At 48.5% G+C, this 15,131-nt stretch overlaps 1 protein-coding gene across 1 annotated transcript in view; it reads left to right on the top strand.

Moving 5' to 3' along the window:
• The window catches only part of Chat (choline O-acetyltransferase), a 49,558-nt gene that overhangs the window by 24,882 nt on the left and 9,545 nt on the right, over positions 1–15,131 (top strand). The window contains exons 8-12 of the mRNA XM_051143329.1: positions 8,142–8,311; positions 10,477–10,577; positions 11,363–11,491; positions 13,648–13,770; positions 14,803–14,944. Coding sequence (XP_050999286.1) covers positions 8,142–8,311; positions 10,477–10,577; positions 11,363–11,491; positions 13,648–13,770; positions 14,803–14,944 — 665 coding nt within the window. The remainder of the gene's footprint in view (positions 1–8,141; positions 8,312–10,476; positions 10,578–11,362; positions 11,492–13,647; positions 13,771–14,802; positions 14,945–15,131) is intronic.

Here is a 15,131-nt window from a genome sequence, read left to right as displayed (position 1 = left end):
AAGCATTTTCCTTCTTTTTGCTTACAGCAAATTTATATTTGATTTGAGTTCTTTGTAGGCAGCACATAGCTTGATAACATTCTAATATATTCTAGCCCTGCCCCCAACTTGCCAGTTTCTAATCAGTGTATTTAGGCTTTTTTTTTTTACACAGAAAATAGTTATTGACTGTTATGTTCTGGTTTAACTCGCTTTATATTTTTGTTTTCTCTGTTTTGTTTTGAGGGGATTGTTTGGTTTGGCTTTATTGGTTTTTGTTTTGGGGTTTGTTTTGTTTTGCTTTTTTCAAGACAAGGTTTCTCTGTGTTGCCTTGGCTGTTCTGGACTCACTTTGTAGACCAGGCTGGCTTCAAACTCACAGAAGTCCACCTGCCTCTATCTCCCAAGTACTGAGTTTAAAGGTATGAGAAACCACACCCAGCTTGTTTTCTGTTTTTTTTTTTCCCCCTTGTCCAATTTTGTTTCCTTTTTCTTGCCTTCCTATAGATTACGTGGTCTTTTAAAAAAAAAAAAAAAAAAAAGCCTCCTAGTGTTTTAACATTATCTGTTTGTATAGCATTTTCTAGTTGTTCATGTAAGTACTGCCTTAGTTTTATGCAAATTATCAGGCTTGAATTGAAAGAACCGTCTGTGGTGAAGTGCAGGAAGCATACCACTTTCCCTTCGTTTTTGATGCACTCACTGTGTCTCCATACATCTTTAGAACCATGTCAATCATTGTTATGGTCAGCTTCATACTAAAACATAAATGCAAATGAAAATTAACTTTCCACTCAAGCTTTTACTCTTGCCAGTGTCTTTTCTTCCTTGGCCAGTATTCTCCTATCACACACAGACACACCCTTTTGTGGAACTTTCTTTAGTCATTCTTTTATGCTAGGAAGGGTAGAGAGAAAATCTCCAACACCCAGGATTAAAGGCGAGCATCCTACTGATGAGCAAGCATCCTGCCCTGGCTTTTGGAAATGCTTTGGTGTCTCTTCCTTTTTGTTTGGATGTAGAATTCTGTGTTGACGCATCTTTCATTTCCATGTCTACTTCCTTCCAGCCCCCTTGGGCTCTGGTTAGAAGTCTGCCGTCGGTCTAATGCTTTTCTTCTATGGACGGTGTAGTTTCCGTCACTGCTTTCAATACTTTCCTCTGCTACTGGTTTTCAGAAATCTAATATAATGTATGGTGGTGTAGATTTCTTTTAACTTGCCCTGTTTGGTGTTGCTAGTCTCTTCAGTCTTTAGATTGAGCACTTTTACTAATTCTGGGAGTTTTAATCATTGTTTCTCTGAGTACTTTCTGTTCTGCCCTTCTTTTCTCTTTCATCTGGGAATTTGATTTGGTGACATGAATTTTACGTGTTGCAGGTTTTGTAGGTGCCATTCACAGTTTTTCTGTCTCTTTTCTTTCTACTGTTATTCCATCTTCAAGTTTCCTTGTCTCTTCTCTGCCCCTTGCATTCTGCTCTTGAATCCAATTACTGATTTTATGGCTTTATGCTTTTATATTTACTGGCATTATATTTTTATTTCTAAATTTTTAAAAATTTTTTTATTAATTTATTCTTGTTACATCTCAGTGGTTATCCCATCCCTTGTATCCTCCCATTCTTCCCTCCCTCCCATTTTCCCCTTATTCCCCTCCCCTATGACTGTTCCTGAGGGGGATTTCCTTCCCCTGTATATGCTCATAGGGTATCAAGTCTCTTCTCGGTAACCTGCTATCTTTCCTCTGAGTGCCACCAGGTCTCCCCCTCCAGGGGACATGGTCAAATATGAGGCACCAGAGTACGTGTGAAAGTCTTACCCAACTCTCCACTCAACTGTGGAGAATGTTCTGACCATTGGCTAGATCTGGGTAGGGGTTTAAAGTTTACTGCCTGTATTGTCCTTGGCTGGTGCCTTAGTTTGAGTGGGACCCCTGGGCCCAAATCTGCCTATCATAATGTTCTATTTGTAGGTTTCTAGGACCCTCTGGATCCTTCTACTTTGCTATTCTCCCATGCTTCTCTCGTCTAGAGTCCCAATAGGATGTCCTCCCCTCTGTCCCAGTTTCCTGGTAAGTGAAGGCTTTCGTGGGACATGCCCCTTGGGCTAGTATGCAAATATAAGTGAGTATATACTATTTGAGTCTTATTTGGTTCTTCACATCTTTTTTTACAGTTTCTGTTTATATGCTGATACATTCTGCCTTTTTAAAAAGCCTATCTTTTCAAACATGTTCAAAATTTCTTGTTGATACATTTCAGGATTACAGAATATAAAAGCATAAGTCACATAATTTGAACACTGCTTTCACTTTTTTTCAAAGTCAAAATTTTCCTGTCTTGATGTGATGTCTGGCTTCTATTAAAACTTGGGTGGCTTATGTTATGAGGCCCTGGGAGCTGTGTAAATCTACCAGTTCAGTTGTCTGATTCTGCTGCTCCTGCAGCAGGTGATGGGGGGGGATATGTTACATCATCATGTCCAGTGAAACCAAAGTCCTTCATTCCATTGGTCCTCAAGGGTTCAAGGTCTCTACATGCTTTCTGTGGATGCTGTGTGAAAGACAGTGGGGTGAGCTGGTCACCATTCAGTGGAAATGGAAGGTCCAGCTTCCATAGGAGACCATGGCTTGTGGAGCTTCTCAGTACAGGTCAGTGTTGGCAGACCAAGTTCTCTGCTGACTGTGAGCTGGAGCAGGGTGTGGGACAGCTAAGTTATGACTGTAGACAGAGCTGGGGACTTGCAGTTTTCCTGGGGATACCTGGCTGAAGTAGTGAGGCTATTGCCTAAGAGTTTTGTTGTTGTTGTTGTTGTGGAGGGGTGTTTGTTTTGTTTCATTATGGTTATTGTTTGTTTTGTTTAGGTTTTGGGGGGGAAGGGGAGCCTGGGGCTCTCTATTCTGTACCTCTGGCTGTCCTGGAATTCACTATGTAGATCAGGCTAGCTCACATTCCCAGGGACCAGCCTGCATCTGCCTCCCAAGTGCTGGGTTTTTCTTTACTAACCTTTTGGCTTTTTTCCTTTGTATTACTGGGCAAGGAAGCTGGGTGTGGATGACTCAGTGCTCTCATGATTGAAATAAAGATTTATTAGTGGGAAGCAAATAAAATGCTTTTAAGCTGAATAGAAAAGTGAGTGCCACTACACCTTGATTGTCTAACTGTTCTGTTTTGCTGTGGATGGAGAGAACAGGTCTGTGTGGGGACTGTGTGTGGTGTGTGTGTGTGTGTGTCCCCATTTGTGTTTTCATGTTTCTGATTTCTTCGGATCCAGATAGTGACTATTTTAGATAAGAAAAAAAAAAAAAAAAAAAAAAGGAAGGAGGAGATTACAATTGAGATGTAATCTAAATAAATTACTTAAAGAAAAAAAAAAGAAAGAAAAAAGAAAAAGGGGAGGAACTCTCCTTATGTTATTAAACTTAGGATGCCATAACAAAAACACCAGAGCCTGGGTAACTCAGAAGTGCCTTTCTAACTTATAGAACCTGGAAGTCCAAGATCAAATACCAGCAAGCATGGTTTCTCCTGCAGCTTCCTCCTTGGTTTGTAGACTGCTACCTTCTCACTGTGCCTTTAAAAGGCCTTTCCTCTGTGTCTCTCCTTACATGGACCAGTTGGTCCTGTTGGTGGATTACAGTTAATGCTATGGCTTCATTTAACCCCAGTGATAATTTTAATTGTTCTTTCTCAAAAGCTTTAGATCTTTAGTATATGACTTACAGGGAGTACCAGTCTTTCCAGCACACTCGGGACCTGCCCCCTTGCTGCCTCCTAGGCTGTGCGATGCCCACCTGGCACACTTTCCTCTTTCCATCTTCCAGAGTCTTTTTATGTTTGTTTAAAATATAATATTTACCTAGGACATCTAGTGGGAGGGGTGGGGTGGGGGGAGCCTAGTCCATTTTCCTGGAAAACAAGAGTCTCTGTCTTGAAAGATTTAATGGAGATTTTATAACTCAATTCAAATTGGTTCTGATTCCCAAGAGCCAGGTTTCATTGATAAAGACCTGCTTTTGTTTTCATCTCAGCCACTGGGAACTGGGATGATAAAGATTACCTGCCCGAAGCTATAGATTAGGACAAAATATCAAATGTCTGATGGAAAATGTATCTCCCAAAAGAAGATATAATCTGTTGTCCTGGGAAGGAAAGTTGTTATGATAGACATAGCAACAGATTAGAAGCTCCATGCCTCTAAAGATTCCTGGCTCATCTCCATGATGAGAATGTGATCTGTGCCAGAGAAAACAGGAGCCCGGAAGAGGGCTAGGTCCATGTATGTGTTTGTGCATAGATGTGTGTGTGTGTGTGTGTGTGTGCATCTCAGAGAGCGAGATCTGAGAGTTTCAGCCTTCCAAAGCAGAGGAACGAGGTATGTGTTGCATCTTTGCATACCTGGGTGAGTCTGGAAGCTTCTAACCTCCAGCCCTCTGGAACTTCCACCCCACCAAAGCTGTGCACTGCTGAGTGCGGGTGTCAAGAGAAACTCCTTATTACTCAACTCCCACGTCTCACTAGTAGGTAGGGGCTTCTTGAGGAAGATTGATTCACTCTCTTAAGCAAGTCCCAGTGTGCTCCACGAGGAGGTCACAAGACAAACAGCCCTGCCACGAGCCTCCATCCCACCACCCAGTATTTCTATGACACTTGGGCCACAGTCCTGGTAGATGAGTTTGGGTGTACTTCATTTCCTGCCTTACACAATAAACTTGTCAGTAGGTGACAGATCAGTACTTGCATTCAGGGAGTTCATTTGCAAGGCCACCTGGCTTCCTAGCTTTGCTGCCCTGCTCCCATTTCATCTTGCCTAATGAGCCAGGGCCTGGTTCGTGGTGAGTGGGGCTGAGCTTTGGGGCCAGACATGGCCAGCATTTGATAGCAAGGTCTCAAGCCCTCCTGGGGGACCTTCTCATCTGTCTGATCTGGAGGAGGTCAAGCCACTGATACAGGAAGAAACAGCCTCCCCCCCCCTCCCCCGCAAGCCTGTGCTGTGCAGTGGGGAAGAGCATCCTGGGGTCTCAGGGAGCAGGCTTGCTACAGCTTCCCAGCTGGACACGCTTGCAACCAGCTCCCTAGAGTGCTGAGGCCTCCTCATCCCGCCATGGTTTGGGCTTGTTTCTAAGAAATTCCAGTTAAGGGAGATACAAAGCCAGGCTTTCCGTGTTCACCAAGAAATGGCACAGAGCTGCCCATGGTCCCTCACCAGCCAGCAAGGTCTTATTCTTTCCATATTTCCAAGCAACTTTGACTCTTCGCCAAACCACATAATGGTGGCCCCAACCCTCCAGTGACTCTTGCTGCGAGGACTCTTTGCTCCTGAGTCTGACTTTCTTGGTGTCCTGCTCCCAACCTGGGCTTAGGGGTTACACGTCTGGGAACCAACCCAGCCTTCTCCAGTTACTGGGCAATTATTATCTAACTACATTCAGGTCATTCATTTATTTTCTTTTCCCATGACCTGCAAGTGGGACATGATAGCATTGCCAGTATCCTATTATAGTACGCATGCCTAAATTGACACCTGGCACCTAGCAGGTGCTCAGCCTTGGCTGGATAATAACCTCGCATCACCGTGTTCATCTGGCCTTATCTAAGTCTTTTAACCTTTACCCTTAAGCTGGAGGGCAGCTGGTTTACCACAAGCTCCACCTATGTGGCTGGGGCATACTTCCAGCCCTTCCACTCTTCTGCCTCTCACCTCCTTCCTGTATGCTTCTCCTTCACCCCTGACTGTCTGGATCTGACACAGGACTGACCAAGCATACCTCCTCCCTGCTCTGAAGATGCTGTCTGTACTGGGAGTCTAAAGGGACCCTTAGCACAGAGCACCACGTAAAGCTTGCCACTGTGGCCATCTTCAGGGATGCATGCCAGAGGAAAGAGCGGCAGGGTGTGGAGAACCCTATAGTGGAAGGCACTCTATCCTGTTCCTGGCCCGCCCTCACTCCTACCTCTCCACAAGGCTTATGCCCAACGGGTCCTTAGTGGGGTCTTAACCATTCCTGTAAGGCTGCCGAGTTGCTGCAGGTCCATCTCCTATCCGGACACAGATCTCACTCCCAGCTGGGCCAGGCTCAGGAAAGTGCCCTGAAATCTGCTAACTATAGATACTTTTCTTTGCCCGCATTAAATGGAGGTCTCATCTTCAGTGAGTTCACAGACATGTGAAAGTACCCAAACCGGAGTCCCTTTGGAAGCTGCATGACAGCCAGAGCCTTGAGGACCTAGGATGACAGCAGGGCCACACACTGTGAACAGGAAGCAGCAGGCCTAGGGAAGGGTGGCACAGCGCTGTGCACAGGAGCTGCTGCGTAGTTTGGAGGAAGGTGGTGGGAGTGGCAGAGAGTACTTCCAGGAAGCAAAGGGAAAGGTGTGACCCAGCGTACCCTTCCTGTGCTCTGAAGGTACTGACTAGCCTGGGAGCCCAAAGCCCAAGCCCATCCCTACCCCTGGTGCCACAAAGCACACAGTGCAGAGCTAAGCACCCTGGCCATCTTCAGGTCAGAGAGACAAGGGGCACGGTGGAGAGAAGAGGCGCCTGGCTTTCTTGCCTCTAGATTTATTTTTAAATATATTTATTTATTATAATTTATTTATATTACATCTCGATTGTATCATCTTTTTTTAAAATATATTTTATTAATTTATTCATATTACATCTCAATTGTTATCCCATCCCTTGTGTCCTCCCATTCCTCCCTCCCTCCCATTTTCCCCTTACTCCGCTCCCCTAAGACTGTGACTGAGGGGGACCTCCTCCCCCTGTATATGCTCATAGAGTATCAAGTCTCTTCTTGGTAGCTTGCTATCCTTCCTCTGAGTGCCACCAGGCCTCCCCATCCAGGGGACGTGGTCAAATATGGGGCACCAGAGTTTGTGTGAAAGTCAGACCCCACTCTCCACTCAACTGTGAAGAGCATCCTATCCATTGGCTAGATCTGGGTAGAGGTTCGAAGTTTACTGCACATATTGTCCTTGACTGGTGCCATAGTTTGCGCCTCTAGATTTTATTGGAAGAATTTAGACCTTTGCTTGCTTCTAACAGAGGGGAGCCTGGAAGTTGTGGCTTTAACCAGTAGTCCACGTCCAAAGCTAAATGCAGGGTCCTGTGAGTGAAAGGAACGGGGAAGCTGTGGATGCAGGCAGCAACCGCTGCTACATTGTGCATTATGGTGCCTAATACCACATCCCCCTGCCTCTGTGCATACAGTGCTCTCACCCCTGCCCAGGGTACCTGTCTCCGTCCTGACACAGCATCCAGCTCCAAGCCCAGACTCTCCAGGCCGTGCTCAGCCCTCTCCTCTGAGTCTTAAAGTAGCTCCTGGGAATTATAGATCAAAGCTGTAAAGTTTTGGCTTATGCTGGACTTAAAATTTTGATGAACTTTAAAGCTAAAGATGGATTCCTAAAACCCACGACCAATGTGGGGTGGTGGAGAAAGTACTTGACCTCAGGAAAGTCACCTGTGAGGAAGAAAGAAAAACAGCAAGTGTCTGCAGCAAGTGCCCATGATTGGTGCCACCTGACAGGTGGGCTTGCCAATCTCTTGGAGACTGTTGAGGCTTTATGTAAAAATAAGCTGTAGGCCGGGTTGGGCTGCCAGTTGATGTATGCCCTGAACATCTAGTGGCTTCTAGCCTATCTGTTCTGTGTGCATGCCTGAACCAGTCCCAGCCAGCTCATTAAATTACAGCATCAGCTGTAGCGCTGCCCTTCCCCCTGCAACTCAGACCCTGAACCAACAATCCCTGTGGGGAATGGAGGGCAAACAGTCCCTTTCCTTCAGATTTCCATGTGAAATTGCCTAATTTAAAGATTCCAGGAACAAATTTAAGTACTTGGAAAAAGTCAGAATCAATGATCAATACGGACAGGTATGGCAATATCTGCGCAAGGGTGAGGATGCTATTGGGACTGGGGGGTGGGAGTGGCTGGGCAGGACTGAGGGCTGAAGCATCCTCCTTCATCTGGGCAGACAGAACCCGTAGCCACAACCTGGGTGAAGCTCAGGGCATTGCTAGGGGCCAAGAGTCATGCTGAGACCACAGGGTAGAGCAGAGGCTCGGGACACTACAACCGACTGCATGGTCCTGTCAAGGCTGACAGGCTGCCTGCAGCATGTGGTGCCCCAGAACTGAGACTACACTCCCCCGTCCTGCAGACTCCACCAACCGGGACTCCTTGGACATGATTGAGCGCTGCATCTGCCTGGTGTGCCTGGATGGTCCAGGCGCCGGAGAGCTCAGTGACACCCACAGGGCACTCCAGCTCCTTCATGGTGGAGGCTGCAGCTTGAACGGGGCCAACCGCTGGTACGACAAGTCCCTCCAGGTAAGTACCCTGTTCGTGGCCCTACAACTGCATAGCTTCCTCTGGAGCTGGCCGAAAGCACATGCTCTTGCTGTCTTCTGTCACTCAGACTTCATGAGTGATGTCACCTCTAGACTAGACAGAGTTCTTCACAGAAGCCAAGTGAAACTCCCTAACTGTCTTGCTAATGTGCTTGGAAGAGCTTGGCCACACCTGGGCTCACCACCCCCCCCCCCACCTCCATCACACTCTGGGGTGGAAGAGGACCACCCATTTTGCCAGTAAGTCCTCAACAGTTAGTGGGATCCAGCTCTGACCGGAGATGCCGGCTTTTCTGAACATTTGCCACCTGGCTTAACCATTTCAACACATACCGAGAAGCATGGCAGCCCAGCATCCTCTAAATACATCCTAAGATACAAAAAAATAAAAAAAAATCCATAGCTTTTCACTCACATGCATCGGGATAACATCTTATTTGGGCTTAGAGGAAAACACCCACACAAACGGGTTGTGCTCTAGGTTGGCCATTCATTTCAGGCCTCAACCTCCCCGCCCCTGCCTACACCATAACATGCCAATATCTAATACAATCCTGTTTATCTATAATGCCACCACACTCTCCATAGAAAAGCAAGTCAGCCATCTCTCTGCACTGGGACAGCCCACCTCCGTTAGCATTTCCCGGCAGCGGCTCATTTTCTCCCCTCCCCATCCCTGTGTTTGGCCGGTTATCGCCTTTATTGGTTTACATGATTTTGTTGTTTCTGATGAGTTCTGCTGGCTGTTCAGCCCCCACAGCAGTGCTAATGGCTTGGGATCTTTCACAGAGCAGTGGTGGGAATGAAATAATATCATGGGTGTATGGGGACACAGACCATAGTAAGTGTTGGGTACAGTTTTTCAAAGACCTATTTTCCTCCCTTCTTTTAAGTGACAGGGACAGAAAGATGCTCAAAGAGGGTGAGCACAGGTTCCCTATTTCATAGACAGGACAGAAAACGGGTGAGCCAGGGGCGCCACCGAGATGCCATGGACCTGCATGAAAGAAAGAGACTGCTGGTCCAGGGAGAGAGTTGGAGAAAGAAGCGTACTTAGGGATGCTCTGCGGGTGGGCTGTGTGATGGTTTGTTGGCTGGATTACTTGGATTCCGTGAGATTCCAGTGTCTGGCACAGATAACCAAGCCTGGGGGAAGGTGTGGGAAGAGGCTGTGTGTGCTGTGGTCCCCAGGAAATGCTTTCAGTAAACACCTTGAGAACCTATTCCTTTCCTCGCTTGTTTGTTCATTTACCCAGGGCAGACAGTGTGAGGAACTCCAGAGCAGCCCAGCTTCATGGGGAGTATACTCAGTCAAGGCTCAAGCCTCATCTTGTCCACTATTTTCTCTTAATACTTTTGTGCCCTGAGAATATCCCTTCCCCAGGTCAGCTTAGTACAGTCTCTGTAAAACTATGTAAAAGCGCCTGGGGAATCTTTAGAGCCTCTGTGGGTCCTTCAAAAACATTCTCTCTGAAGTCCTGTGAGCTGCCTAATTGGGCTGGACCTGAGTCCTCAGGGTCTGGTGGATGCTCCCTCAGTCACCAGACACAACAGCTGTTCAACAGAACATCCTCCCCACATCTTCCCCGCCAAGGAACCTGTTATTTCTCCTTACAAATCTTCTTACCGGCAAATCACGTCGTTATTTTTCACCCATTTATGCAACACAATTACCCATCAGCTGTTCTGGGAGGGACACTGGTCTAGGTCCCAGGAATAAAATCAACGGTGGCCAACAGTGGCAAGAGACAATCCATTAGGCAAATGGTTACCAAAAGCCATGGAGAATGGTATCTCCTGTGCACACAATTAAGGATAGACAGGACTGAGTCACTCCGCCCCATAGACCATGTATCAGACAGTATGAGCTCATTAAGAGCCCTGGGATGCTACAGGGGAGAACTTGGGCTGCTCCTTCACTCCCTGGAGGCCTGTGGGAAGAACCTCCTTGAGACTTCCACACTCTTGGGTGCCTGCAGTCACCTGCAGCATCCTTTTGAGGAATCAACGATCCTTGATACCTTTGGAGGAGAAATGTCCCAAGAGGCCAGGGGGTCCTAACCCAGGCCCAGAGCCTAGTTCGAAATACTGGCTCCGGCGTCAGCTCAGCTCACTTGCCTCTTCTCAACTCTTTCCCTGTTGCAGTTTGTGGTGGGCCAAGATGGCACATGCGGCGTGGTGTGTGAGCATTCCCCGTTTGATGGCATCGTCCTGGTACAGTGCACGGAGCACCTGCTGAAACATATGTGAGTCTAGGGCAAGGCAGAGGAAGACCTCAGAAGGCTGTCGTGCAAAGCCAGGAGAAATCGGGGTGTCAGTCCAGAAAACAGCTGAGCCAAAAAAAATGAACTTGGAAAGAAGCTCGGAGACTGCAAAATGAGCTTCATGAGCCACAGATGGGGAAAGCAGATTGGGCAGGAAACTCAGGGCAGACAAAGAGAAGCAAGGGATCCAAGCTTTGATCCCGGGGAGCTCAGATCAATCTTTGTTGTTGGTCCTGAGACCAGGTACCTAGTGACCCGGCACAGAGGGAGGTCTCCTCCATCACAGGCTTGGTCCCCAGCCTTCAGTTCATGCTGCTAGGGGGAAGTCTTGCTTTTCTGTCCCTTAGCCAGGCTGCATTCCTTCAGGCTTTCACAGTTCTGCTCACTCTCTGCTAGGATCTCCTTCTTACACATAGCTTCTCAGTCTCTTCCACAAAAGTCTCTGGTGTGACGGAGACACAAGCCAGACTTTGGAGACAGAACAACCAAGCCTGCTACCACGTTACCATGACTTTCACAAGTTCAGCCCCCTGAACGTGGTTTAACACTAGGGCAAACGAAAGCAACCGATGTACTTTGGTGGAAGTGGATGGGATCCTGACTCTGTCATTCACAGAGTTTGGTTCATCTGCTTGTTGGTTTTCTTTGGGCAGCTCAGACTCCCACAGTTCAGGGCTGTGAACACCAGCAGCTAAGATGACTGCACAGGAAAGCAAGTGCAACCCTCACTTGCAGGGTCTCAGGAGGATGCTCCTTTGTGCCTGCAGGACGAAGAGCAACAAGAAGCTGGTCCGAGCCGACTCAGTGAGTGAACTCCCCGCCCCCCGAAGGCTGAGATGGAAATGTTCCCCAGAAACTCAAGGCCACCTTGCGTCCTCAGCAGAGAAACTTCAAAGGTGAGAGAACCCCAGATTTCTTTCAGGGGCCTACACTCCCCTCCCCCAATAGCTGCTGAAGCATCCTGGGCAATTCCAAAGGCTCTGGGACTCTGCTCCCCTCCAAGCCCCACCCCTTCTCATCCCTCACGGAAAAGTAGTCAAACTAAAAAGGAGTTACGGCTCTCAGGAAATAACCTTGCTCGAATATCCACCATTTTCATAAAATGCAAACGCGAAGTTATTTTTTTTCCTGCAGGTTTCACCTGACTAAGCAGAGTCAAGGCTGGGGAATGATTCTCTGCTTTGGGGGAGTAATAAACAACTGCTTTGAATAGGTCATTTGAATCCAAGCTATTTCAATTTGCTTGAGTTTACGCTGGAACTTGACAAGGGGCCCCTTTTCCAGGGGAGGAGCTGGTTTGGATGTAGTGGACACAGGCAGATGGGCTGGGTCTGAGCTGCCTTTGTCAAGTCCCTGCATGAGAGAGAGCACTCATTCACTCAGCAGACTCCTGGAGCTCTATCTGGTGCATGCCAGTTCTGGGGTGAAGCCCTGGGAACCCCAGAAATGAACGTGCTCTGGAATTAACCTCCACACTTTAGTGGAAGAGGCAGACCTCAGATCAAATCATGTATGAGCCATAAAGTGCCCAAAACAGAGGGAGGCACACAGACCAGAACCTGCAGACAGACAAGGGGTTGAACCCTGCCTGGAAAATGAAGGAGGGTTTTGAAGAACGAGTAGCAACTTGGGGGGGGGGGGGTGGGGGGGCTTGTAGACGGGAAGAGGCAGCACCGTAGCTCATAAAGACCCAGACAGGCTGGTATGGAGACAGCAAATGAGAAGATGCCTGGAACTGGGCATGCTGTGAAGAGCCTGCCTTGCCTATCACGAGGAGCTCCTCCTGGGCAGGAGTTGTTGTGGGGTCCAGTGAGGAGTCTATGGGGTTAGCATGGGTGGGCGGGACACAGCGTGGCCAGACTAGGTAACCTAGGGTGGAGACACTCCTCGCTTGGAGCAGCTGTGGAGGCCACCTGCCTTTAGTAAATGAGGCAAAGGTCTCCATGTTTCCACGGAATGATGTTGACATCTCAGCTTTTAGGATAGGGGTCCAAGGTGAGTGGGCTGCCAGAAGAGGGGTGCAGAGGGAAATGGGTGAAGGGCCAACAAGGACTCCCTTATTCTCAGGGACCCATGAGCTCCTATGTCCCCCAACTTCTCCCTAATGGAGCATAAGGTGTCTCCTGGATCTAAACAGCCTATGGGAGGCAGTGGGCCTAGATGAGGAGAGTCTGGGAGGGGAGGGTGTCCATGGTGACAGAGAAATCTGCCCAAGGAGTCTGTCAAAAGGTAAGGGCCTCTCCTGCTGCAAGGAGCTGCAGGACTCCTGGGAGCTTAGCTCATGTGGGGCAGGAGGACTGAGTTAAGGTGGGGGAGGGGCAGCAGATGTAGCATGGAGTCCTAGGGACAGTGTGGGGGGGGGGGGCACGTCAGGCATGCCTGGCTCAGCCAGTGGCATACACCTTACTGGTGATGCCCCTCACGGACAATCAGACCAGACCCCAAACTCACTAGGGCTGTTTGGACTATCACACTAGAGGGGACGGGCGATCAGCGGTTACTGGATAAGATGGGGTTTCTGTAAAACAAAAGAGGAGTAAAGCCCCAGTCCTCGGTGGAGCCACCATGACGGTCAGATTCTAAGTCTGCCTGCCCCATAGCACAACAGAGATGAGGCTGGGTGACAGTGACTGAAAACTCAACTGTTGGGACAGCTGAAAGTCCACAGGGACAATGGACCGCTGTTCCTACACAGGTCATAAACAGTCTGTTTCCAGCCTGCTTAGTAGGCTGCCCATGCAAATCTCTCATGTCCGTGCCCCTCCCACCTCGCTGCTGCAGTCAGGCCCCACCTCTCCCTAGAAAGGTCACCACCACCCCCCCAAGGGGGGGGCAGGGGGGAGCTGAACTCATCTTCTCAGAAGTGCTCCAGTTCCGTTGTGCCTTCTGCCATTTGCACAGATGAGGGTACAGCTCTGACATCCCAGGGGGTACTTCTGGAGGAAAAGGGCTGTATTCGTCTTCTGAACCACTAGAATGTGGATCAGAATTAGAAGACGCGGGCAGGCTACGTGGTGTAACTGCCTCAGAGCATCTTCTTTCTCTTCCACAGAATAGTGAAGAATCTGGACTTCATTGTTTATAGGTTTGACCATTATGGGAAAACATTTATCAAGAAGCAGAAATGCAGCCCGGATGCCTTCATCCAGGTGGCCCTCCAGCTGGCCTTCTACAGGTGAGAGAAGGGAATCATTGCCCCCAGCTGTGCCCCCTCAAGCCCTGTCTTCATGCACAGCAGACTTGCTTGCACATATGCAAATCAGGCTCTAACCCTTACTGCCTGGCACACCTGGAACCCACACTTGTGCTTTTGGGGCCCTCCTGGAAACCTTTTTTGGCCTCCAGATCTTTGCCTTAGCCACGAACCTGCCCTCTCGCCTGTCACCTCCAACTGAAGGGTCACCTTTCAGAGCTCTGTCTGGATTGATAATCTCTTACCAGAGGCAACCATCCCGGGCTCTGGCATCACCCAGCTCTCTACAATATCGAATTGACCGTCAACAGTGTGTACCTCCTGTAAAGATAGACACAGGGCCACAACTTGTTATGTGACACCGAGATCTCATTGGTCTCAACTCCATGGATGTTACTGGCTGATGGGAAATGAGGATTCTGCTATTCAGGGATGTAAGCCTAGGCACGTTCATTCACCAGGCTTCTGTCACCTAAGGGGGAAAGGCTTTCTAGACAATAGCGTGAGCCCCGCTATAGTAGGCAGGAGAGCAAAACAGTGATGCCCTGGTGGGCCTGGGCATCTGTCTACACTTACCATATTCGCGTGCTTTGACCAGAGGTCATGGCTGAACCATCTAAAATAAAGCAGGCTCCCTTGCAGTGTGTGCATGATAAAGTGCATGTGCTTCTCAGTCTGTGGTATTAATCAATACTCATTAGGTCGCACAGAAATGTCTAGGTCTCCCTACAGATTGGTGGTGGTGTTTTGTTTCTTAAAACCTGTCGCGTCCTTGTTTTATATCAACACAGTGTCCCCAGCGCATAAAAGTGTACACGGTTCTTTACATCAAAGACTTCCTAGCATTCATCTTTGGATTTCTCCTCTAGAATTCTATTAACATTAAAATGAAATACTATGCCACGTCCTGTCAGAGCTATGAAAATAAAACCTGCCTGGGCTATTTTTCTTTCTGTATTTATGACTCCCTGAGAAGAAATTACTGTTTGCCATCCATCTTTTTATCTTGGTCAGGCTTCATCAGAAACTGGTGCCCACCTACGAGAGTGCATCCATTCGCAGGTTCCGGGAAGGTCGGGTGGACAACATCAGATCGGCCACTCCAGAGGCTCTGGCTTTCGTGCAAGCCATGACTGACCACAAGGCTGCCATGCTGGTAACAACCCCTCCCCACCCACCCCCATCCCATTCCCACCCATACCCATCCCCATGACCCACACCCACCCCACCCCACCCCCCGACGCACTCTGCCTTAAGTAGCCACAAGTAGGCCAGTGAGCCTGCCTCAGGCTGCCCATGCACTTTTTCCCTTGTCACGAATTCTGTGGCTGCAGTTGCCCTTC

The sequence above is a fragment of the Acomys russatus genome, chromosome 3, assembly GCF_903995435.1.
Source record: "Acomys russatus chromosome 3, mAcoRus1.1, whole genome shotgun sequence".
Classification (NCBI taxonomy): domain Eukaryota; kingdom Metazoa; phylum Chordata; class Mammalia; order Rodentia; family Muridae; genus Acomys; species Acomys russatus.
Note: the sequence above shows the minus strand (reverse complement) of the source record. Positions and strands in the feature narration are given on the sequence as shown.